The sequence below is a fragment of the Salmo salar genome, chromosome 27 (genome assembly GCF_965601325.2).
Source record: "Salmo salar chromosome 27, fSalSal1, whole genome shotgun sequence".
Classification (NCBI taxonomy): domain Eukaryota; kingdom Metazoa; phylum Chordata; class Actinopteri; order Salmoniformes; family Salmonidae; genus Salmo; species Salmo salar.
This window is the reverse complement of record NC_138317.1, coordinates 37,745,813-37,773,027: the sequence shown is the minus strand read 5'-3', so window position 1 is coordinate 37,773,027 and position 27,215 is coordinate 37,745,813. Positions and strand designations below refer to the sequence as shown.

At 43.2% G+C, this 27,215-nt stretch overlaps 1 protein-coding gene across 3 annotated transcripts in view; it reads left to right on the top strand.

The window, feature by feature from the left end:
• The window catches only part of LOC106589004 (zinc finger transcription factor Trps1), a 211,392-nt gene extending 185,469 nt beyond the window's left edge, over positions 1 to 25,923 (top strand). For all 3 annotated transcript variants that reach the window (XM_014178623.3, XM_014178625.3, XM_014178624.3), the window contains exon 7: positions 20,646 to 25,923. In XM_014178623.3, coding sequence (XP_014034098.2) covers positions 20,646 to 22,331 — 1,686 coding nt within the window. In that variant the 3' untranslated portion in view covers positions 22,332 to 25,923. The remainder of the gene's footprint in view (positions 1 to 20,645) is intronic.
• Positions 25,924 to 27,215: the final 1,292 nt, after the last annotated feature.

The window sequence follows — 27,215 nt, the reverse complement described above, 5'->3', positions numbered from 1 at the left end:
GTATATATAAATAATATGACATTTGAAATGTCTTTATTCTTTTAGAACTTCTATAAGTGCAATGTTTACTGTTCATTTTTATTGTTTATTTCAATTTAATGTATTATCTACTTCACTTGCTTTGGCAATGTTAACACACATTTCCCATGCAAATAAAGCCCTTGAATTTAGAGAGAGAGAGAGTTTTTCCAGAGATCACACACTCTCCTGACCTTTGTTACGTTAGACAGAACCTCACTCACTGTAGACTTCCTGTAGGTCGCTCGACACCGCTGGGGTTTTGTGTTATGAAAGATTGTGTGTCTCTGTGTGTCGTATCTTATGTTTAAGTAACACATGCAAATTATAAAACTTTAAGCATTGATTGAAAAACTTTACGTGTCATAATTTGCTTATAATTGATACAGATTAGTAGTTATTATATAGCAATACATATGTAAGATCTTAATTTGATCACTCTTTTCTTTCTGACAATTTTACTGCTCAGCAGAAAATGCAAACTTGTAGTATATTTGAGTTTTAAAAAGGCTTCTAAAGTTTGTAATTTCCACTTTGAGATTTCAGACTTTCAGATTGTCCTCCCTACAAAAATGTCAATTTATTATAATCCACATAATAAATGGTATTTCGGTTTCTGCTGGATTATTTTCCTGCTGTAGCAAACTGGCTCACATAAAGATCTGATATCTGAATGTATTATGTTTGTGCACCAGGAGAATTTCTTATTTTTATGATTCACTATTAAGTTGGTGTTACAGCGATGAACCATTAGACATGTTGGAAATGACTGTGGTTGGCGCCATTCTAACTCATCTGCATCCCCAATGGCACCCTATTCCCTATATATATCCCTATATAGGGAATGGGGTGCCATTGGAGATACAACTCAGTGATTCTCTGCTCATCTGTGACTCTGGTCTCCTCTTGACATGCATGTCTTCTAGTTATGTGTTGCTAGTTGTTACTTCTCCTAGCTAAACTCAGCAAAAAAAGAAACATCCCTTTTTCAGGATCCTGTCTTTCAAAGATAATTCGTACAAATCTAAATAACTTCACAGATCTTCATTGTAAAGGGTTTAAACAGTGTTTCCCATGCTTGTTCAATGAACCATAAACAATTAATGAGCATGCACCTGTGGAACGGTCGCTAACAGCTTACAGACGTTAGGCAATTAAGCTCACAGTTATGAAAACTTAGGACACTAAAGGGGCCTTTCCACTGACTCTGAAAAACACACAAAAAGATGCCCAGGGTCCCTACTCATCTGTGTGAACGTGCCTTAGGCATGCTGCAAGGAGGCATGAGGACTGCAGATGTGGCCAAGGCAATAAATTGCAATGTCCGTACTGTGAGACGCCTAAGACAGAGCTACAGGGAGACAGGGTGGACAGCTGATCGTCCTTGCAGTGGCAGACCACGTGTAACAACACCTGCACAGGATCGGTACATCCGAACATTACACCTGCGGGACAGGTACAGGATGGCAACAACAACTGCCCAAGTTACACCAGGAATGCACAATCGGGATCAATTTGCGGGATCAATTTGGAGGTGGAGGGTTCGCATTGTCTGGGGCGGTGTGTCACAGCATCATTGGTGTGAGCTTGTTGTCATTGCAGGAAATCTCAACGCTGTGCATTACAGGGAAGACATCCTCCTCCCTCATGTGGTACCCTTCCTGCAGGCTCATCCTGACATGACCCTCCAGCATGACAAGCCACCAGCCATACTGCTCGTTCGGTGCGTGAGTTCCTGAAAGACAGGAATGTCAGTGTTCTGCCATGGCTAATGAAGAGCCCGGATCTCAATCCCATTGAGCACGTCTGGGACCTGTTGGATCGGAGGGTGAGGGCTAGGGCCATTCCCCCCAGAAATGTCCGGGAACTTGCAGGTGCCTTGGTGGAAGAGTGGGGTAACATCTCACAGCAAGAACTCAATCAATCAAATTTATTTTTATATAGCCCTTCGTACATCAGCTGATATCTCAAAGTGCTGTACAGAAACCCAGCCTAAAACCCCAAACAGCAAGCAAAGCATGTGAAAGAAGCACGGTGGCTAGGAAAAACTCCCTAGGAAAAACTCCCTGGAAAGGCCAAAAACCTAGGAAGAAACCTAGAGAGGAACCAGGCTATGAGGGGTGGCCAGTCCTCTTCTGGCTGTGCAGGGTGGATATTATAACAGAACATGGTCAAGATGTTAAAATGTTCATAAATGACCAGCATGGTCAAATAATAATAATCATAGTAGTTGTCAAGGGTGCAACAAGCACGTCCGGTGAACAGGTCAGGGTTCCATAGCCGCAGGCAGAACAGTTGAAACTGGAGCAGCAGCACGGCCAGGTGGACTGGGGACAGCAAGGAGTCATCATACCAGGTAGTCCTGAGGCATGGTCCTAGGGCTCAGGTCCTCCGAGAGAAAGACAGAAAGAGAGAAAGAGAGAGAAAAATAGAGAGAGAGAATTAGAGGGAGCATATTTAAATTCACACAGGACACCGGATAAGACAAGAGAAATACTCCAGATGTAACAGACTGACCCTAGCCCCCCGACACATAAACTACTGCAGCATAAATACTGGAGGCTGAGACAGGAGGGATCAGAAGACACTGTGGCCCCATCCGATGATACCCCCGGACAAATCTTGTGCAGTCTACGAGGAGGAGATGCCCTGCAGTACTTCATGCAGCTGGTGGCCACACCAGATACTGACTGTTACTTTTGATGTTCAGGGACACATTATTCCGTTTCTGTTAGTCACATATCTGTGGAACTTGTTCAGTTTACATGTACATTTTACATTTACGTAATTTAGCAGACGCTCTTATCCAGAGCGACTTACAAATTGGTGCATTCACCTTATGATATCCAGTGGAACAACCACTTTACAATAGTATATCTATATATTTTTGGGGGGGAGGGTAAGAAGGATTACTTAATCCTGTCCCAGGTATTCCTTAAAGAGGTGGGGTTTCAGGTGTCTCTGGAAGGTGGTGATTGACTCCGCTGTCCTGGCGTCGTGAGGGAGCTTGTTCCACCATTGGGGTACCAGAGCAGCGAACAGTTTTGACTGTGCTGAGCGGGAACTGTGCTTCCACAGAGGTAGGGAGGCGAGCAGGCCAGAGGTGGATGAACGCAGTGCCCTTCTTTGGGTGTAGGGACTGATCAGAGCCTGAAGGTACGGAGGTGCCGTTCCCCTCACAGCTCCGTAGGCAAGCACCATGGTCTTGTAGCAGATGCAAGCTTCAACTGGAAGCCAGTGGAGTGTGCGGAGGAGTGGGGTGACGTGAGAGAACTTGGGAAGGTTGAACACCAGACGGGCTGCGGCGTTCTGGATGAGTTGTAGGGGTTTAATGGCACAGGCAGGGAGCCCCGCCAACAGCGAGTTGCAGTAATCCAGACGGGAGATGACAAGTGCCTGGATTAGGACCTGCGCCGCTTCCTGTGTGAGGCAGGGTCGTACTCTGCGAATGTTGTAGAGCATGAACCTACAGGATCGGGTCACCGCCTTGATGTTAGCGGAGAACGACAGGGTGTTGTCCAGGGTCACGCCAAGGCTCTTAGCACTCTGGGAGGAGGACACAATGGAGTTGTCAACCGTGATGGCGAGATCATGGAATGGGCAGTCCTTCCCCGGGAGGAAGAGCAGCTCCGTCTTGCCGAGGTTCAGCTTGAGGTGGTGATCCGTCATCCACACTGATATGTCTGCCAGACATGCAGAGATGCGATTCGCCACCTGGTTATCAGAAGGGGGAAAGGAGAAGATTAATTGTGTGTCGTCTGCGTAGCAATGATAGGAGAGACCATGTGAGGATATGACAGAGCCAAGTGACTTGGTGTATAGCGAGAATAGGAGAGGGCCTAGAACTGAGCCCTGTGGGACACCAGTGGTTTACGTCTCAGTTGTTGAATCTTATGTTCATACAAATATTTACACATGTTAAGTTTGCTGAAAATAAATGCAGATGACAGTGAGAGGACGTTTCTTTTTTTGCTTAGTTTAGTTAGTTGGTGAGGAGATATACTCTGCAGTCATGTATTAACTATCAGTTTGGGATGTATAGCTGACACGATTCATGGTCCACTAGCCACTAATGAATGACTTGGAGAGGATTGTAATAAATTACTTTGAGACGATTCTAATAAATGACTTGGAGAGAATTGTAATAAATGACTTGGAGAGGAGAGGATTGTAATAAATGACTTGGAGAAGAGAGGATTGTAATGAATGACTTGGAGAAGATCCTAATAAATGACTTGGAGAGGTTTTAATAAATGACTTGGAGTGGATGCTAATAAATGACTTGGAGAAGAGAGGATTCTAATAAATGACTTGGAGAGGATTCTAATAAATGACTTGGAGAGGATTCTAATAAATGACTTGGAGAGGATTCTAATAAATGACTTGGAGAAGAGAGGATTCTAATAAATGACTTGGAGAAGAGAGGTTTCTAATAAATGACTTGGAGAAGAGAGGATTCTAATAAATGACTTGGAGAAGAGAGGATTCTAATAAATGACTTGGAGAGGATTCTAATAAATGACTTGGAGAGGATTCTAATAAATGACTTGGAGAGGATTCTAATAAATGTCTTGGAGAGGATTCTAATAAATGACTTGGAGAAGAGAGGATTCTAATAAACTACTTGGAGAAGAGAGTAATGAATGACTTGGAGAAGATCCTAATAAATGACTTGGAGAGGATTCTAATAAATGACTTGGAGAAGAGAGGATTCTAATAAATGACTTGGAGAAGAGAGGGTTCTAATAAATGACTTGGAGAAGAGAGGATTGTAATAAATGACTTGGAGAAGAGAGGATTCTAATAAATGACTTGGAGAAGAGAGGATTCTAATAAATGACTTGGAGAGGATTCTAGTACATGTCTTGGAGAGGATTCTAGTACATGTCTTGGAGAGGATTCTAGTACATGTCTTGGAGAGGAGTCTAGTAAATGTCTTGGAGAGGATTCTAGTACATGTCTTGGAGAGGAGTCTAGTAAATGTCTTGGAGAGGATTCTAGTAAATGTCTTGGAGAGGATTCTAGTACATGTCTTGGAGAGGAGTCTAGTAAATGTCTTGGAGAGGATTCTAATAAATGACTTGGAGAGGAGTCTAGTAAATGTCTTGGAGAGGATTCTAATAAATGACTTGGAGAGGAGTCTAGTAAATGTCTTGGAGAGGATTCTAATACATGACTTGGAGAGGAGTCTAGTAAATGTGTTGGAGAGAATTCTAGTAAATGTCTTGGAGAGGATTCTAATAAATGACTTGGAGAGGATTCTAATAAATGACTTGGAGAGGAGTCTAGTAAATGTCTTGGAGAGGATTCTAATACATGACTTGGAGAGGAGTCTAGTAAATGTGTTGGAGAGAATTCTAGTAAATGTCTTGGAGAGGATTCTAGTACATGACTTGGAGAGGAGTCTAGTAAATGTGTTGGAGAGAATTCTAGTAAATGTCTTGGAGAGTTCCCCATCATTTTGCGCAACACTCACTCTGAGTCCAGATTGCCTGTTTTTGTGAGTTTCTTTGTTCCTCCCCTCCTCTCAGTGGGGGCTGAGTTATGGTATCTTGTTTGTTCTATCCTCACCGGAAACGCCCCCAATGTTGCAGCAGAATACTCTTAGAAAAAAGGGTTCCAAAAGGGTTTTTCGGCTGTCCCCATAGGAGAACCGTTTTTGGTCCAAGGTAGAACTCTTTTGGGTTACATGTAGAACCCTCTGTGTAAGAGTGTAGAGAGGGCATCGTTTAACAGAACGTTACATCGCTTGTCTTTTAGGAGGTCCGCAATTAATCAGGGATGACGACGTTTTCATCTGCAGGCACGTTCATCTACCCGGCCAATCCCTGTCTTTCACATCTTGGCAGTGGATTTTCCAGTAGTATTTATATAGTTTTGAATAAAACATTTATATGCTGTACAGAAATCATTTCATAATAGCACCTCATAAACCGGTGCTGTAGTGGACCTGTAATTTATGTCTGGACTCTTAGAACATAATAGCACCTGACAGGCAGTGGGGAGCTTTGGACCTACTGTATGTGTGAGTTCGTAAATGCCGGTGTGTAGCAGCATTACTTTTGTTCTGTCTGAACAGTCTGTCTCTGTCTTTACAGATGTAAAAACTCATCGAAGTAGCAGCATTACTTTGTTTAGTCTGAACAGTCTCTGTTTACAGTTGCCAAAGTGCACTCCTCCGTCCATCACGCTGACAGAAAACAATGAATGGTGTACTCCAAAAGGTCTCCTGAACTGTTCTGAAAAGTTCTGCTGCTGGCAACAGAGACACACAGTACCTTATTATCTACGTAGTGCACTACTGTTGACCAAAGCCTTATGGGGCTCTCTATGTGCCCTGGTCAACAGTAGGGCACTATATAAGGAATAGGGTGCCATCTGGGATGCAGACAATGATGAAGGCACTAGCTTTGTGAGGAGGCAACATAGACGGTAGTCATATCACAATGAGAAAGGTACCTACATTAAAGGTTAATCACTTATCCACTTATGGAGTCTGGAAATACCAAGGCTTTTGTATTGTGTAGGCCTTTGTGTATGGTAGAGGATGCCAGTGAGAGACTTCTAATGTATGACACACAGGTTCTGGTTCACAACAGCAGGGGACCACCGACCTAACGCTCTTGACAGACACAGCAACAGTATGGAAATAGATGCATGCTGCAACATGTGAATAGGTTGAAGGGTTGTTTTAGATGGAACATCCTGTAAGAGAGGTAATTATGAGCTATTGTAGAAAGTCAAATAAAAGGTCAAGATGGTGGCAGAATGAAGATGACCTTTCTTCTGTCTGCGTCTTCCCCCCACCTTCCTTTGTCTATGGCATTACACTGTCAATCTGTTGTCTAACTGTTGGCTAAACATGTCCTGAACTTTTACTAGACTTGGATCTCTCTGCAGAAAAATGAGGGAGAGAGAGAGACCTGTGCCCTGGTAGTAAACCCCAAAAATACAAAAAATAATGATTTTCCAGAGAAGATCCAGATCTCAGGGAATTAGACCAAAGTTCTCAATTGGTAGAAAATATATAGAGTACTGCACACACTCCAATTACTGAGGTTCAAATATATAGAATACTGTACACACTACAATTGCTTAGGTTTAAATATATAGAGTACTGCACACACTACAATTACTGAGGTTTAAATATATAGAGTACTGTACACTACAATTACTGAGGTTTAAATATATAGAGTACTGTACACACTACAATTACTGAGGTTTAAATATATAGAGTACTGTACACACTACAATTACTGAGGTTTAAATATATAGAGTACTGTACACACTACAATTACTGAGGTTTAAATATATAGAGTACTGCACACACTACAATTACTGAGGTTTAAATATATAGAGTACTGTACACACTACAATTACTGAGGTTTAAATATATAGAGTACTGCACACACTACAATTACTTAGGTTTAAATATATATATTACTGCACACACTACAATTACTGAGGTTTAAATATATATAGTACTGTACACACTACAATTACTGAGGTTTAAATATATAGAGTACTGCACACACTACAAGTACTGAGGTTTAAATATATAGAGTACTGCACACACTACAATTACTGAGGTTTAAATATATAGAGTACTGCACACGCTACAATTACTTATGTTTAAATATATAGAGTACTGCACACACTACAATTACTGAGGTTTAAATATATAGAGTACTGCACACACTACAATTAGTGAGGTTTAAATATATAGAGTACTGCACACACTACAATTACTGAGGTTTAAATATATAGAGTACTGCACACACGGCAATTACTTATGTTTAAATATATAGAGTACTGCACACACTACAATTACTGAGGTTTAAATATATAGAGTACTGCACACACTACAATTACTTAGGTTTAAAAATGAGCTCTGGACGCCTTAATGAGGCAGTGAATGATCTGTGAGAGAAAGCACACAGGGCATTCTACGCAATTAAAACTAATTCAAATTGAAATACCTACATTGCTGGCTGCCATAAGATGAGGGACAGTAATTGATAAACCAACCAACCTGCAAATGTCCTCTATGCCATTGTTATTGTTATTGTTATTGTTATTGTTCAATGTACGGTTATTTTCACCCTTGATTATTGTTGTTGCTGTTGTCCCGTTGACAATATTGATTATTATTATTTCAATGATGTTAATATTGTAAATCTCCAAAGTAAGCTCTGGCAATATGTATATTGTTACATCGTGCCATCATTCAATTTAATTGAATTGCGAGAGAGACACATAGAGAGACGAATTGAGACATAAAGACACAGAGAGAGAGAGAGAGAGAGAGAGAGAGAGAGAGAGAGAGAGAGAGAGAGAGAGACACACAGACAGACAGAGAGACACAGACACACAGAGAGACACAGAGAGAGAGACACAGAGACAGAGACAGAGAAACACAGAGAGAGACACACAGAGACAGAGAGAGAGACACACAGAGATAGAGAGAGAGAGAGACACAGAGAGACAGAGAGAGAGAGACAGAGATAGAGAAACAGAGCGAGAGAGAGAAAGGGAGAGAGAGACAGAGAGACACGGAGAGAGACTGAGAGAGACAAAGAGAGAGAGAGACAGAGAGAGAGAGACACAAAGAGAGAGAGAGAGAGACACAGAGATTTGAAATGTCTTTATTCTTTTGGAACTTCTGTGAGTGTAATGTTTACTGTACATTTGTATTGCTTATTTCACTTTTGTTTATTATCTACTTCACCTGCTTTGGCAATGTTAACATTTGTTTCCCATGACAATAAAGCCCTTAAATTGAATTGAATTGACTTGAGAGACAGAGAGAGACAGAGAGAGAGAGACAGAGAGACACAGAGACAGAGAGAGAGACACAGAGAGCGAGAGAGACAGAGAGAGAGAGAAAGAAAGGGAGAGAGAGACACAGAGAGACACAGAGAGAGACTGAGAGAGACAAAGAGATAGAGAGACAGAGACAGAGAGAGACACAGAGAGAGAGAGAGAGACACAGAGATATGAAATGTCTTTATTCTTTTGGAACTTCTGTGAGTGTAATATTTACTGTACATTTTTATTGCTTATTTCACTTTTGTTTATTATCTACTTCACCTGCTTTGGCAATGTTAACATATGTTTCCCATGACAATGAAGCCCTTAAATTGAATTGAATTGACTTGAGAGAGAGACAGAGATAGAGAGAAGGAAGAACAAAGAGATAGAGACAGACATAATATGACATTTGAAATATCTTTATTCTTTTGGAACTTCTGTGAGTGTAATGTTTACTGTACATTTTATTGTTTATTTCGCTTTTGTTTATTATCTACTTCACCTGCTTTGGCAATGTTAACATATGTTTCCCATGACAATGAAGCCCTTAAATTGAATTGAATTGAGAGAGAGACAGAGACAGAGAGAGAGAGAGAGAGAGACAGAGAGAGACAGACGGAAACGGAGAGAGAGACCCGAGACAGAGAGAAACAGAGACAGAGAGAGAGAGAGAGCAAGAGAAAGAGAGAGAGAGAGAGAGAGAGAGAAGGGAAGACAAAGAGCGTTCGTGGCTGTGTGGGTTCAGAATGTTCCGGTCAGTAGAGGGCACTCTTTCTTTCTTCTGGTCTGAATCATCCTCTGCTTCTCCTCTCTTCCTGCTCCTGACAGACATCTTTGACAGCTGGCTGAGAGAGAGAGAGAGAGAGAGAGAGAGAGAGACGGTGATGGTCCGGGCCTAAACCACTCAAAAACAACACTAGACACTATGGTTGTCCTCTAGGTTACAGAGTGCTGGTAGTCCCATCCACCAAACTACCAGGTGTGAAACAGGGAAGAGACTCGGGCAGTATGCTAATTTGGTATAGAGCAGACCTAACTCACTCTATAAAATTTGTCAAAACAGGAACATTTTACATCTGGCTAGAAATGAATAAGAAAATGATTCTCAACAGAGAAAAATGTCCTCATGTATCCCCTCAATAGAATGCCCATACCTTAACGATGACAGCTTCTCCATCCTAGAGGGGAGATCAACCATTTCCAGGCCCAGGGACATGTACTAATCTGTGGTGACCTAAATGCCAGAACTGGACAAGAACCTGACACCCTCAGCACACAGGGGGACAAACACCTACCTGGAGGTGACAGCATTCCCTCCCCCATATGCCCCCCTAGACACAACTACGACAACATAACCAAAAACAATGGGTCACAACTTCTGTAGCTCTGTCAGACGCTGGGTATGTACCTTGTCAATGGTAGACTTCGATGGGACTCCTATGGTAGGTAGACCTATAGCTCATCTGTTGGCAGTAGTACTGTAGACTACTTTAGCACTGACCTCAACCCAGAGTCTCTTAGAGCGTTCACAGTCAGTCCACTGACACCCTTCACAGCAACATCACACTACTTCAACAGAGCTATGCTCAATCATGAGTAGGGATGGGTGCCAAAACCCGGTATTAAACGGGCCCCGAGGCTAAATTATGAAAGACCGTAGTATCGATAAGATCTGATGTTATCGGTTCTGCTTTCGGTACTGGAGAAATTAAGATTTCCTATTTATTATTGCTACATAAACGTTATCTTGCACATTTTATCTCACCAACCGTTTCTAATTTGCAATATGATTAAGACATTCGTCTATGATGCGTTTTCACTATTCCCAATCCAGAAGAGAGATCTCTCACACGCTACAGCACACACACACACACACACACACACACACACACACACACACACACACACACACACACACACACACACACACACACACACACACACACACACAAAAGAAAGACCCTGCTCTTAATTAGTGACGATGGCGGAGAGAACTATACGTTCAGAAGTGTGGTTACACTTCACCAGAGTCGATGCTGACGATGCTCCGTTGCCACAAGTGCAACAAGACTTTTTCTTGTAAGGGTGGAAACACGAGCAATCTGTCCAAACATCTATGGAAAGTGCATCATGTACAGGCAGAGAAACAGTTTCACTGGCTAGCTCGTAGCTCATCTCTCGTTGTCTGATCTACATTAGGTATGTATGCTAGCAGCCTAGATCCCACACACTGAGTTAACTAGATTATGAGAACATGGGTTCATGATCAAAAGGAACCATTAGCCAGCTGATTGTTTAGCTATGGGTGCATTCAGAAATTCAATCACCCATTTAAAGATTTTGCTACTTTTTGTTAAAGTTGCAGCTACAATGAACCAACCCACTCCTCCCTCTAATGCAGCTGGTCCAAGCCAAAGACCAGCCCAAAGTCCCTTCACGCTGGCAGCTAGTGGGAGGATGACTGAGGAGAGGGTAGCCAGGTAGCCACCTAGCTGTGACCAAGTTCATAGTGAAAGGCCTACACTTGCCCTTTGCAACAGTGGAGTCCAAGGGCTTTAGGTAACAGTCTGTCAGTACATATTGAGTTGTATTCATTTTCAGGAAATAGTAGTGTTAAAGGGTTGTATGTTAGTCCCATCACTCCACAATGCAACACACAACAACACAAACATTCAATAATGATAATTCAACACATGAAAACTATATATTTTTTTACTGTCAGGAGATGAGCAAGGAGCTCAACCCCAAATGTACCCCTCCCTCCAGGAGTTACTTCCTACCTGGTATGGTGTAGAAAAGGTCAATGTGTACACTGAGCTGAAGGACGTGCCAAAGCTGGCCATCACATCAGACGGGTGGACCAGCCTCTGTCAGGACCACTACCTCACTGTTACAGTGCACTACACAAGCCAGGGCAGTGTAAAACAGAAGGTCCTCCACACCAGGGCAGTGTAAAACAGAAGGTCCTCCACACCAGGGCAGTGTAAAACAGAAGGTCCTCCACACCAGGGCAGTGTAAAACAGAAGGTCCTTCACACCAGGGCAGTGTAAAACAGAAGGTCCTCCACACCAGGGCAGTGTAAAACAGAAGGTCCTCCACACCAGGGCAGTGTAAAACAGAAGGTCCTCCACACCAGGGCAGTGTAAAACAGAAGGTCCTTCACACCAGGGCAGTGTAAAACAGAAGGTCCTCCACACCAGGGCAGTGTAAAACAGAAGGTCCTCCACACCAGGACAGTGTAAAACAGAAGGTCCTCCACACCAGGGCAGTGTAAAACAGAAGGTCCTTCACACCAGGGCAGTGTAAAACAGAAGGTCCTCCACACCAGGGCAGTGTAAAACAGAAGGTCCTTCACACCAGGGCAGTGTAAAACAGAAGGTCCTCCACACCAGGGCAGTGTAAAACAGAAGGTCCTCCACACCAGGACAGTGTAAAACAGAAGGTCCTTCACACCAGGGCAGTGTAAAACAGAAGGTCCTCCACACCAGGGCAGTGTAAAACAGAAGGTCCTCCACACCAGGGCAGTGTAAAACAGAAGGTCCTCCACACCAGGGCAGTGTAAAACAGAAGGTCCTCCACACCAGGGCAGTGTAAAACAGAAGGTCCTCCACACCAGGGCAGTGTAAAACAGAAGGTCCTCCACACCAGGGCAGTGTAAAACAGAAGGTACTTCACACCAGGACAGTGTAAAACAGAAGGTCCTTCACACCAGGGCAGTGTAAAACAGAAGGTCCTTCACACCAGGGCAGTGTAAAACAGAAGGTCCTCCACACCAGGGCAGTGTAAAACAGAAGGTCCTCCACACCAGGGCAGTGTAAAACAGAAGGTCCTTCACACCAGGGCAGTGTAAAACAGAAGGTCCTCCACACCAGGGCAGTGTAAAACAGAAGGTCCTCCACATCAGGGCAGTGTAAAACAGAAGGTCCTCCACACCAGGGCAGTGTAAAACAGAAGGTCCTCCACACCAGGGCAGTGTAAAACAGAAGGTCCTTCACACCAGGGCAGTGTAAAACAGAAGGTCCTTCACACCAGGGCAGTGTAAAACAGAAGGTCCTTCACACCAGGGCAGTGTAAAACAGAAGGTCCTCCACACCAGGGCAGTGTAAAACAGAAGGTCCTCCACACCAGGGCAGTGTAAAACAGAAGGTCCTTCACACCAGGGCAGTGTAAAACAGAAGGTCCTCCACACCAGGGCAGTGTAAAACAGAAGGTCCTTCACACCAGGGCAGTGTAAAACAGAAGGTCCTCCACACCAGGGCAGTGTAAAACAGAAGGTCCTTCACACCAGGGCAGTGTAAAACAGAAGGTCCTCCACACCAGGGCAGTGTAAAACAGAAGGTCCTTCACACCAGGGCAGTGTAAAACAGAAGGTCCTCCACACCAGGGCAGTGTAAAACAGAAGGTCCTTCACACCAGGGCAGTGTAAAACAGAAGGTCCTCCACACCAGGGCAGTGTAAAACAGAAGGTCCTTCACACCAGGGCAGTGTAAAACAGAAGGTCCTCCACACCAGGGCAGTGTAAAACAGAAGGTCCTTCACACCAGGGCAGTGTAAAACAGAAGGTCCTCCACACCAGGGCAGTGTAAAACAGAAGGTCCTCCACACCAGGGCAGTGTAAAACAGAAGGTCCTCCACACCAGGGCAGTGTAAAACAGAAGGTCCTTCACACCAGGGCAGTGTAAAACAGAAGGTCCTCCACACCAGGGCAGTGTAAAACAGAAGGTCCTTCACACCAGGGCAGTGTAAAACAGAAGGTCCTTCACACCAGGGCAGTGTAAAACAGAAGGTCCTTCACACCAGGACAGTGTAAAACAGAAGGTCCTCCACACCAGGGCAGTGTAAAACAGAAGGTCCTTCACACCAGGGCAGTGTAAAACAGAAGGTCCTCCACACCAGGGCAGTGTAAAACAGAAGGTCCTCCACACCAGGGCAGTGTAAAACAGAAGGTCAGTGTACAAATCGCAAACTGGCCAAGTAGTGGCAGAGGAGCTCTCAGACATTCTGGAAGAGTTTGAGACAGAGTCGAGCAAGATTGTAGCTGTGACTGTTGATAATGCTGTTAATATGGATGTTGCCATGAAGAGGCTACACATCTTAAAAATAGGATGCTTTGCACACACATTGAATCTGACAGCACAGAAAATCTACTAAATGACTTCCATTGATAAATGGGCAGCCTGAATCAGAGCAGTGGTCATGTGGTTGAAGAGATCCTCGATGTCCAAAACAGTCTTGAAGGAAGAGCAAAAGCTCCTTGGTAAGAAGCCAGTTCAATCTATTAAAGTATTATTTTGAAATTCCCACATTTAACAATTTAATTCAATATTTAAGTGTGCAGTAATTAAATGTATGTTGTTTTTTGTTGTTGTTTCAGGCCTTCAGCAACACTCACTCATCCTTGAGGTCAAGACCAGATGGAACTCGCTCTATCTAATGGTGGAGAGATTGATGGAGCAGTATCCAGCGATCCAAGCAGCAGCTGAGGACTTTGTCCAGCTCATGAGAATCCTCTATACATCCACACTGTGTGTGTCATGTGAAAAGAATGCCACCTGTGGACAGATTATACCCATCATCCACAAACTGGAAGAGCACTTCACTGTGAAGCATGAAGATACAACGTTTGTGGAAACCATCAAAGAGAAGGTGTGGGAGAACCTCTGAGGCCACAGCAATGGACCCCAGATTTAAAGGGAGGCCGGTGAGTGACGCCACCTGGGACAGGCTGAGGAAGGCAACTGTTGAGGCCAATGTGACCGGAGCAACACCAGGGCTGTCAGAGGAGCCGGAGCAGACAGACACAGACCACCAGCAACAGGAGGAGGAGCCTGAAAGAGAAGGAGTGGAAATGGAGGAGACAGCCCCTCCATTGTACAAAACAAGTAGTGCCTTGGAGGAGCTGTTCTCAGAGGAGGACAGGGAGTTGAGGTTGACGATCCAACAGGACACCTCGTCCCTCACCCTCAGTGAGCCTGTTGACCTAGAGGTCGAGCTCTACAAAAGCCTGCCTCCCATCCCCATGGCTGAAGATCCTGTGATGTAGTGGGAGAAGTTGGAGAAGAGAGCTACTCTGCCCCGACTCACAAACATTGCAACAAGCTACCTCTGTGCTCAAGCCTCCTCCACCCCTAGCAAGAGGGTATTTTCGACTGCAGGGGACACAATAAGCCAGGAGAGGTCCCGACTTCTGCCAGAGAAGGCAAATATGTTGATCTTTCTCCAGAAGAACTGCTAAGAACTGTTAGTGCTTCTGCAGTCTACCTGCAGCCCCCACCCATGTTGTTCTGTACCACTGTCTTTTCTTTTGCAGGAAAATATTGTTTATTTCATTTGTTTTACATTTCCATCATCACAACATTAGTCTATAATAGTGATTTGTTCAAAACATTGCTGTTTCTTTTGCTGTAAGTAATTGTTTCTTTTCTTTATTTTACATTTCAGAAAATAAAGCAATGATGATTCTGTTCTTAATTTGTTTCATTTTTTTTCTCGTAAAAACAAATAACCGAGAAGAATACCGTTAAAGTACCGGATCGATAAGCAGTATTGGTAAAATCTTAATGATACCCATCCCTAATCATGAGGCATCAAAGCCAAAGGAACTGCATAATATTAATACATTCTATAGATGGAAGGAAAGTAGTGTGGAAATTTACCCAAAAACTATTAGGCAACAACAAATTCAATCCCTTCCAGACAATTTCCTGGACAAAATGTTTCACTGTAATAGTGTAAATAGTGTAAACTTAGCAGTAGAAAACCTAAACAGTATATTTGACCTCTCAGCTTCCCTATCAAATCAAAAAATGTCAAGCTGACAACCTAAGAAAATTAACAACAATGACAAATGGTTTGAAGAAGGCGAAAACCTAAAAAAGAAATTGAGAAACCTATCTAAACAAAAGCATAGAGACCCAGGAAAACTGAGACTACGCCTTCACTATGGCGAATCACTTAAACAATACAGAAATACACCACGGGGAAAAAAAGGAACAGCACATCAGAAATCAGCTCAATGTAATTGAAGAATCCATAGAATCTAACCAATTCTTTGAAAATTGGAAAACTCTAAACAAACAACAACATGAAGAGTTATCTATCCAAAACGGAGATGTATGGATAAAACGCTTTTCCAATCTTTTTGTCTCTATAACAAAGAACAAACAGCAAAAACATATACATGATCAAATACAAATATTAGAATCAACTATTAAAGACTGCCAGAACCCACTGGATTCTTGAATTACATTGAATGAACTACAGGACAAAATACAAATCCTCCAACCCAAAAAGGCCTGTGGGGTTGATGGTATCCTAAATTAACTGATAAAATATTCAGACCACAAATTCCAATTGGCTATACTTAAACTCTTTAACATCATCCTCAGCTCTGGCATATTCTCCAATATTTGGAATCAAGGACTGATCACTCCAATCCACAAAAGTGGAGACAAATTTGACCCCAATAACTACCGTGGGATATGCGTCAACAGCAACCTTGGGAAAATCCTGCCCTATCATTAACAGCAGATTTGTACATTTCATCAGCGAAAACAATGTACTGAGCAAATGTCAAATTGGCTTTTTACCAAATTACCGTACGACAGACCACGTATTCACCCTGCACACCCTACTTAACAAACAAACCAAAACAAAGGCAAAGTCTTCTCATGCTTTGTTGATTTAAAAAAAAACTTTTGATTCAATTTGGCATGACGGTCTGCTATACAAATTGATGGAAATTGGTGTTTATGGAAAAACGTACAACATTATAAAATCCATGTACACAAACAGCAAGTGTGTGGTTAAAATTGGCAAAAAACACACATTACTTTCCACAGGGCCGGGGGGTGAGACAGGGATGCAGCTTAAGCCCCACCCTCTTCAACATATATATCAACGAATTGGCGAGGGCACTAGAACAGTCTGCAGCACCCGGCCTCACCCTACTAGAATCTGAAGTCAAATGTCTTCTGTTTGCTGATGATCTGGTGCTTCTCTCACCAACCAAGGAGGGCCTACAGCAGCACGTAGATCTTCTCCACAGATTCTGTCAGACCAGGGCCCTGACAGTAAATCTCAGTAAGACAAAAATAATGGGATTCCAAAAAAGGTCCAGTTGTCAGGACCACAAATACAATTTCTATCTAGACACCGTTATCCTAGAGCACACAAAAAACTATACATACCTCGGCCTAAACATCAGCACCACAGGTAACTTCCACAAAGCTGTGAACGATCTGAGAGACAAGGCAAGAAATGCATTCTATGCCATCTAAAGGAACATAAAAAAAAACATACCAATTAGGATTTGGCTAAAAATACTTGAATCAGTTATAGAACCCATTGCCCATTATAGAATTCACAAAATGGGACAAACACCAAATTGAGACTATGCATGCAGCGTTCTGCTAAAATATCCTCAGTGTACAATGTAAAACACTAAATAATGCATGCAGAGCAGAATTAGGCCGATACACGCTAATTATCCAAATCCAGAAAAGAGCCGTTAAATTCTACAACCACCTAAAAGGAAGTGATTCCCAAACCTTCCATAACAAAGCCATCACCTACAGAGATATGAACCTGGAGAAGAGCCCCCTAAGCAAGCTGGTCCTGGGGCTCTGTCCACCAACACAAACAGACCCCACAGAGCCCCAGGACAGCAACACAATTAGACACAACTAAATCATGAGAAAACAAAAAGATAATTACTTGACACATTGGAAAAAATTTACAAAAAGCTGAGCAAAGTAGAATGCTTTTTGGACCTAAACAGAGAATACAGTACACTGTGGCAGAATACCTGATCACTGTGACTGATCCAAAATGAAGGACATTTTTGACTATGTACAGACTCAGTGAGCAGAACCTTGCTATTGAGAAAGGCCGCCATAGACTTGGCTCTCAAGAGAAGACAGGCTATGTGCACACTGCCCACAAAATGAGGTGGAAACTGAGCTGCACTTTCTAACCTCCTACCAAATGTATGACCATATTAGAGACACATATTTCCCTCAGATTACACAGACCCACAAAGAATTTGAAAACAAATCCACTTGTGATAAACTCCCATATCTATTGGGTGATCAGTGTTCAATCACAGCAGCAACATTTGTGACCTGTTGCCACAAGAACAAACACCATTGTAAATACAACCTTTTCATAAAGAAACTGATAAAACACACAGCTGCTAAATCAGGGTGACTTACGAAGAAGAGAACCAAGAGAGGGAGTGTGGTGATGTAGTGTCCACAACTAAAGAATCATTGTGGAATCTGAAAAGACACATATCCCCAAAACATGATGGTGTACTTACTATGTGCACATGCTAAAAGAAAGGAGTGAGGTTTGTAGATAATTAAGTGTGTCATTGTAGCAAAGTATTTATAAACAAAAATCAGATCTCTTAAACGTTTCATTCATTTTTGTTTTATTATCTATACAATAGGCCATAATTGATTTTGGCCCAATTGGCCTGGCTTATTCCCATGTTCAAGGAGCTTTCTGATTTTATTGGGTTATTTTGCCTTAAAAGCTTTAGGCCTATCTATAGAAAAATGTAAAAACAACTCTGCATGTCTGCCCAGCCTGGCAAGAGTGGCCTAAAGGGTGTTTAGCATCCCCAGTGGCTCTGCAAGTGTGGAGAGGATATTCCCCACTGCTGGCCGCCTCTCCAGACACCATCACATGAGCCTGAAGCCACCATCGCATGAGCCTGAAGCCACAGACTGGACAAACTCGTGTTTCTAAAAATGTATTTAAAGGCACTAATAAGTCATTTTTTATTTCATTTGTATTTCATTCTAAGTAGGCTAAGTCACAGCCTGTATGCACAATTTATAGACTATAATGATTTAATACAAAGAAATGTTGTTTAAATGCTGAGGACCTAATGTCCCTGACTCCCTACCAGCCTAGTGTGTCACACTCACAATGTGTTTCTTTGTAGGCTATAGTCTTGAAATAATTGAAATCATATAGCCTTCTTAGACTCCCTGTCTGTCTCCTGACATATTTAGTGTTTATATGCTGTTTCATATGACATATTTAAAATGGTGAGCGCTTCTTACATAAAATGTTCATGTTTATTCAAATACTTTTCATTCAAATCGTATGGTTTGGTTTCAATACTTCAAAACCAAATCGTTGATCCAGCCACAAAAATAGAGCGAATTTGGAGCGGCAGTTTTCTCTCCCTGTGAGTGAGTAGTGGTTTTTAGCGGAGCGGTTGAAAAGGATGTGGAGCAATGAGCGGGATTTCCAACCACTCAACTCCGCTCACATACTCTGCTCCGTGTTTCTGAATAAATAGCCATACTGTATGTATGTAGGGAGGGATAATACTTCCTATCTTCCTAACTGTGTCATGGATGATTTTATTTATTTTTTACCCCCCCTATTTTGGAGGTTGAAATGATGGGTTTCCTTTCCCCAGGAACATGACAACAGATTGTCCATCACAAAGACAAGCTGAGAGGCAGCGGTATGGTGTGGGATTGATTCCTCAGGGACATTTCACACCTAGAATTCAGTCTGCAATGCGGCCAATCTGATCCCTTTAATTCATATTCTCTTCTGGTCATTTCTTCATATGCAGTATGTGTAGGGAGCAGTGCAATGGAAATGTCCTCACCTCCATTTAAAATGTTCTCTCTCTCTTGTGTGCCCATTAGTTTGGGCTCGCAGTGATTTCTGGGAGATTTCTTTGGAAAGTGGCGAAACGTTGGTATGAAAACATGTCTGTCGGCATTGCCGTGTGAGGTGTCACCTGAGAGAAGTTGGTGGTAAATGCCAAACCCTACCTGTGGCAAGAAGGAGAGAAAAAATAAGTAGAACAGGAAAGGAATTGGAAGGAAAGGCCGAGGTGATAAATGAGGGCAAGAATGTTCATTTTTGTCTTCCATTTCAAATATGCCCTAAAGGTAGACAGACTTCCTCCTCCAGACGAGACTGGATGTTTCTGTATCTTTCAAGTCAATGCTTTGGGCATGTCATATCACATGCAAACACAGAAATTACGAAGAAATGATGACCCTAAAATATATTGTTTAATGATTACTGTATTTGCCTGGTGGCTAAACAAATGAAGTGGCTAGTTAATGAGAGAATTCTGTAGGCTACATCTACTATTCTGTGGATCTTGCAGTAAATAAAACGTGTTCCCATTTAAACAGTTGCGTGCCATCTGCAGTACAGCAACACTCCTGCAGTATTTACAGTAGGCCTTTGCCCCTTATTGGGCTGTAATAAGCAATGTGCGCTGCCCTAGGGCAAGGCTTGTCTGTGTGTCAGCGCTAGACGGAGGCCAGGTGCTCGTGTCTCCTGTCTGCCCAGCTGTGACTGGGTGGCGGCCTGGGAGCAGAGGGGGTTACGGGAGGGGGGAGGGGGGGCAGTGGAGGACAGAAGAGCTGTAACTATCAGGATTAAGCTACACTGACTACAGCCTGACTCTCCCCTTTTTATATTGCAGTCATTCTGGGATCGTTTTAGGGCTTGATTTAATCCATATCGCTGAAGATCCGCGGTATAGCACGATTGAAATTTAAAGGGAATTTTTCCGAATGAACCGACATATGCAGTGTTTACCGTGAATGCAGTCTCCGTGAACGCAGGAACATTGCCTTTAAGTTTCAATCACACTATAGCGACGATATTCAGCCATATGGATTGAATCAAGCCCTTAGTGTTGTGACATGCTCTGGTAATAATCTCTACTATGAAATTCCTATTATTAAGGACATATTTATGTAAATGTTTTTATGTATAGCTTGATACATACATAAATAAAATATCTATCTTTGTCTCTCACCAGACTCCCCGGCCGCTGAACATCATCAAGCAGAACAATGGCGAGCAGATCATCCGCCGGCGCACGCGGAAGCGCCTCAACCCCGACCCTCTGCCCACCGAACCTGTGGGCTCCAAGCAGCAGAGGGTCAGCAGCGAGGAGCGCCTCAATGGCAGTCCCCTGGAGCGCCGGCCAGGAGAGGATGGGCCAGGCTCGGAAGGAGTGCCTGTCCCTCGTAAAGGGGAGCCCCAGAATTCCCTGGGCCAGTACGAGGCCTACGGGTCCTCTGGGTTCAAGGGTCACCCCAGCCCCCGCTCCACCCACTCCTTCCTAGTTAGCCAAACCCTGGAGATCCACAAGCGAATGCCTCCTTTGCACATACACAACAAGAACCCTGCAGAGGGAGGGGCGGAGAGGAACGGGGTGGGCTCGGCTGGGGTCCATCACACGGGCTTGGAGGGGAAGGGTAGCTTGTCCACCGAGAGGGGTAGCCCCATCGAGAAGTACATGCGTCCCTCCAAACAGGCCAGCTACTCGCCACCGGGCAGCCCCATCGAGAAGTACCAGTACCCGTTCTTCAGCCTGCCCTTCATCCACAATGACCTGCAGAGCGAGTCCGACTGGATGCGCTTCTGGACTAAGTACAAGATGTCTGTTCCGGGCAACCCACAGTACCTAGGCCACATGCCTGGTCTGCCCAACCCTTGCCAAAGCTTTGTGCCTTACCATACCTTTAGCTTGCCCCCACACTTCCCTCTCCCGCCCTCCGCCGGTCCCGAAAGCGACATCCCTCTCGACCTGGCCATCAAACATTCCAAACCGGCCCCCACCGCCAACGGCTCCACTGCCTCTGCCGTTACCATCAAGGAGAAGAGCAGCAGCGCCGACAAACGGGCCTTGCCCACGGTCCCGGCAGGGAAGGAGGATGAGAAGCATAGAGAGCAGCAGGAGACAAGAGAGGAGAAAGTAGAAGAGGGGGCATCCCCCCAGCCTTCTCCTCCCCCAGACGTTGCAGCCAAGCCGGAGAGGGTCGACCAGGGCACTCAGGACGATCTGACCAGTAAGGAGAGATTGGACCAGGGCACTCAGGATGAGCTGACCAGTAAGGAGAGATTGGACCAGGGCACTCAGGATGAGCTGACCAGTAAGGAGAGGGTGGACCAGGGCACTCAGGATGAGCTGACCAGTAAGGAGAGATTGGACCAGGGCACTCAGGATGAGCTGACCAGTAAGGAGAGGGTGGACCAGGGCACTCAGGATGAGCTGACCAGTAAGGAGAGGGTGGACCAGGGCACTCAGGATGAGCTGACCAGTAAGGAGAGGGTAGACCAGGGCACTCAGGATGAGCTGACCAGTAAGGAGAGGGTGGACCAGGGCACTCAGGATGAGCTGACCAGTAAGGAGAGGGTGGACCAGGGCACTCAGGATGAGCTGACCAGTAAGGAGAGGGTGGACCAGGGCACTCAGGATGAGCTGACCAGTAAGTGCATCCACTGTGGCATCCTCTTCCTGGATGAAGTTATGCACGCCCTGCACATGAGCTGCCATGCTGATGGAGGGCCCTTCCAGTGCAGCATCTGCCTGCATGCCTGCGCAGACAAGTACGACTTCACCACACACATACAGAGAGGGCTTCACCTGCCAACCGTCGAGGCTGAGGCCGATGCTGAGGCCGATGCTGAGGCCGATGCTCCAAACGATTCTGTGTGATTTTAGTGCGCCACAGACTTGGACTTTTAGCACAGGCATAGCAGTATGAAAAAGAACAAAATAAACGGACAAAAGCGTACTGTAATGATTGAATGAGAAGAAGACTTCTTGCTCAACGTGCCATGATAGCTTCTGTAGGGAACTCATATCATCTAAACATTTATATTGGACATAATACAGAACAAACGATTGGCTGTTTCCTTTTTCTTTTTTTGTAAAGGAAAACGCTTTTGAAGAAAATGGTACTACAAATAGACGCTTATGTTGTTTTTTTTTGCTATTGTTTATTTTTTTATTCGGAAGTGTTACTTTGACAAGGCAGTTCAGCGAACAACAAGGTACATCTGCATGGGTTGGATGTTCTCTTACCTGGTTGGTTCACTGTTCCAAATGGAATGAGGAAGTGTGAATTGATATGTAAAATGGGGAGATGGGAAACATCAGTCGTCTGTCATAATCTCCTTCACGGTGGATGGGCAGAGCGATGACTAGTGATTGGATCGTCCTCAAATAAACGTCCTCAGGGAACGCCCGTGGCTGAGTCAAAAAACATATCCTACAGTGGTTTCAGTTGCATCGGTCTCCACTTAACATCCAACTAAGTGTCTATGTTTAATGTATTTTAGTTATGGATACTGTTTTTTATTTTTTTTTATTTTTTGGGAAGTCTATTGTCACAGAACTTCCTCTAGACATTTTAAGCTGCTGCCTTAGTTGCTAGGAAACAAACCTTATATCACTAAAGACATTTGGGAAGGAAGAAAAATGCAAAAAGCAATATTTTTTTCTAAGTTGTTAATATGAAAAATTCATAATATCAGTGCCTGATATATTGAACAAAGTATTTTCTACCTGGTATGTTGATATGCAACATTGACTTTGCATTGAGTAAAGGGCCACGAGCTTGGCTCTGCAAAACTGTTTACATTTGCAAATGTAGCAAACAAGGTAATGAAGCAAAATTCCTGCAATTCAGAGTATTTTTCTCTCATGTGGACAGGACAGGACGATCACGTAACAAAACAGAGGCCTTTTGTCAGAAGGTTGAATGGGAGATGAAATGCAGTCAAAATATTTTTTCTGTTTGTTTGAATGGCACAGAGGCACTATCCATTCCATGTCTTTCTTTGTATGCTCCTGCTCGTACACTTTGAAATGCTTTATTGTCTATACAGATGCTCTGTATTGGACTTTGTTCATCCTGTATGTTTTTGTTAAGAGAAGCTGATATACTGTAGCTTGGTTATAAGTATTGTTCAGTGAGCTTTATAGCTTTGAGCATCATATGTTTTACAATCCAGGTATTTCAACTGACTATACCGTACACAAGGCCCCCTTTTTTTTTGTATGTCTATTGCATTTATATAATACTTTAATATTTGGCTTTTAGTCATTTTGGGACTTGATTTGAACATAGCATGAAATTCTACTTGTTCCATGTACAGGTGAAAAAGGTGCCTTTTGACAGAAAGAAGCCATTGAATATCAACAATGTTGAGTGTTTTGTTCATCAAATTAGATGTAGCGTAACACCTCAACCTGGATTATGGCCTTGTAGTCCAAGCATTTGACATTATGTAGATAGATTAATACCATTTGAGCGACAAAACAAATGTTACCACACAGCAACATTATCCCTCTATTTAGCTTGTTATTACTTTGCAAGTAGACCACCTGTTTCAGCTCTAAAAGACTCCCATTCATGCGTTTTATCTCTCTCTCTCTTTCTCTCTCTCTCTCTCTCTCTCTGTCTCTCTCTGTCTGTCTCTGTCTCTCTCTGTCTGCCTCTCTCCCTGTATATCTTTCTCTCTGTCTCTCTCTCTCTATCTTTCTGTGTCTCTGTCTCTCCCTCTGTCTGTCTCTGTCTCTCTGTCTCTCCCTGTCTCTCTCTCTCTCTTTCTCTCTCTGTCTCTTTCTCTCTCTCTCTCTCTCTCTCTCTCTCTCTCTCTCTCTCTCTCTCTCTCTCTCTCTTTCTCTGTCTCACGCTCTCTCTGTCTCTCTCAGTCTCTCTGTCTCTCTCTCTCTGTCTCTCTCTCTCATTGTCGCTCTCTCTGTCTCTCTGTCTTGCTCTCTCTCTCTCACTCTCTCTCTGTCTCGCTCTCTCTCTCTCTCTCTCTCTCTCTCTCTCTCTCGCTCTCTCACTCACTCTCGGTCTCTCTCTTTTTCTCTCTCTGTCTCTCTCTCTCTCTGTCTCTCTCTCTCTCTGTCTCTCTGTCTCTCTCTCTGTCTCTCTCCCTCTCTCTTTCTGTCTCGCTCTCTTTCTCTCTCTCTCTGTCTCTCTCTCCCTCTCTTTCTGTCTCGCTCTCTTTCTCTGTCTCTCTCTCTCTCTCTCTCTTCCATTTGTGTGAGCACTTCTTCATATGATTCCCATTGCTGCTGAAAGGAATCAAACATGAGTTCAATCTAACCTGTCCATCCTCTGATGTACATTGCTATTAATACATGATCAGGGGATAATGTAATTAGAGTCTGCCTGGGATTCGGCAAGCGAGGATTTGTGTGAAATAGCGATGAAATCAACATAGCCTTAAAATGTTTCTACAAACGCCTCTCAGAAACAAAGAAACTGTAATAATAATACTAAAATTATTTCACAGAAACATTCATGTGATTTCAAATAACATAAGGAACAATTTTTGTTTTAAGTTTGAATTAGAAAAATGTTAACGCTTGCACTTCAGTTATTCTGTTTTATTTCCAAGGAAGAAAAATGATTGTGTTAAAATGTGTTATTAGCATGCTGTACACAGGTACTGCAAAAATAGACGAAGACAAAGAAACAACATGGACAGACAGGAGTATCTGTGTGTGGAAGAATAAACAACATGGACAGACAGGAGTATCTGTGTGTGGAAGAATAAACAACATGGACAGACAGGAGTATCTGTGTGTGGAAAAACAAACAACATGGACAGACAGGATTATCTGTGTGTGGAAGAATAAACAACATGGACAGACAGGATTATCTGTGTGTGGAAAAACAAACAACATGGACAGACAGGATTATCTGTGTGTGGAAGAAGAAACAACATGGACAGACAGGATTATCTGTGTGTGGAAGAAGAAACAACATGGACAGACAGGATTATCTGTGTGTGGAAGAAGAAACAACATGGACAGACAGGAGTATCTGTGTGTGGAAGAAGAAACAACATGGACAGACAGGATTATCTGTGTGTGGAAGAAGAAACAACATGGACAGACAGGATTATCTGTGTGTGGAAGAAGAAACAACATGGACAGACAGGATTATCTGTGTGTGGAAGAAGAAACAACATGGACAGACAGGATTATCTGTGTGTGGAAGAAGCCAGTAAACCAGTGTGGACACGGACATGGCAAAAAAGGCAAATGTTTTGGTAAATGTTTTAACCATCATTTTTTGAATGTTGTTTCTTGTTTTTACACTTTATTGCATAGAAGTCGGTTTTAGATTGTTTGTTTCTTTATTTAGTTTTTTCTGCTACCACCTTTATGTTTTGTGTTGTAGGGTTTTACATGCAAAAAAATGTAACAAAGATGGCAAAGATGTCTACATCTAAACTTGAATAATATTAATGATAATAATAATTAATAAAGTAATAACAAAACATGTTCTGAAATCTCTTTTTATTCAGTGATGCTTCTCATTACCATGCTGTGATGTATATGTAGCTACATATAGCTAGCTCGCCACTACAGTCCCTGGTTCGAATCCAAGCTGTATCACATCTGGCCGTGATTGGGAGTCCCATAGGGCGGGGCATAATTGGCTCAGCATCGTCCGGGTTTGGCCGGGGTAGGCAGTCATTTTTAATAAGAATTTATTCTTAACTGACTTGCCTAGTTAAAAAAAGGTTAAATACATTTTTCTTTTTAAACACACTAAAAAAACATTAAACCAGAAGAAGTGGGGCACGAACTTGCATACGAGGGATCCCATGGTACCACAAGCTGAATAAAACCTCCGACCTCTCTCTCCCTGGTGAGACTATTGATTTGTACCCCAGTGTTTGCTGGTGTTCTAGGAAAGGAGCGTAATTATATTCCAGATTCCCACACAAGAGTATAGACACCAGCCCCTGACTTATGGCCTGCTAGGGTTGTTACTGTTGATTATGTTAACCTCTCTCTTGTATTCCATGGATAAGACACAGACAGAAGTCTACAACAGGAAAGAGATACAGTTATTTATTGTAAATAATAGCTCAGTTCTGGCCAACACTCCTGTAATATATTGTAAACTACTGAGATAGAATAACACACAGACACTGGCTCTAACCATAATAGAAAGAGGAGTGGGAGGCCCAGGTACACAACTGAGCAAGAGGACAAGTACATTAGGGTGTCTAGTTTGAAAAACAGACGCCTCACAAGTCCTCAACTGGCAGCTTCATTAAATAGTACCCGCAAAACACCAGTCTCAATGTCAACAGTGAAGAGTCGACTCCGGGATGCTGGCCTTCTAGGCAGAGTCGCAAAGAAAAAGCCATATCTCAGATTGGCCAATAAAAGATTAAGATGGGCAAAAGAACACAGACACTGGACAGAGGAACTCTGCCTAGAAGGCCAGCATCCTGGAGTCGCCTCTTCACTGTTGACATTGAGACTGATGTTTTGCGGTTACTATTTAATGAAGCTGCCAGTTGAGGACTTGTGAGGCGTCTGTTTCTCAAACTAGACACTCTAATGTACTTGTCCTCTTGCTCAGTTATGTACCTGGGCCTCCCACTTCTCTTTCTATTCTGTTTAGAGCCAGTTTGCGCTGTTCTGTAAAGGGAGTAGTACACAGCGTTGTACGAGATCTTCAGTTTCTTGGAAATTTCTCGCATGGAATAGCCTTCATTTCTCAGAACAAGAATAGACTGACGAGTTTCAGAAGAAAGCTCTTTGTTTCTGGCCATT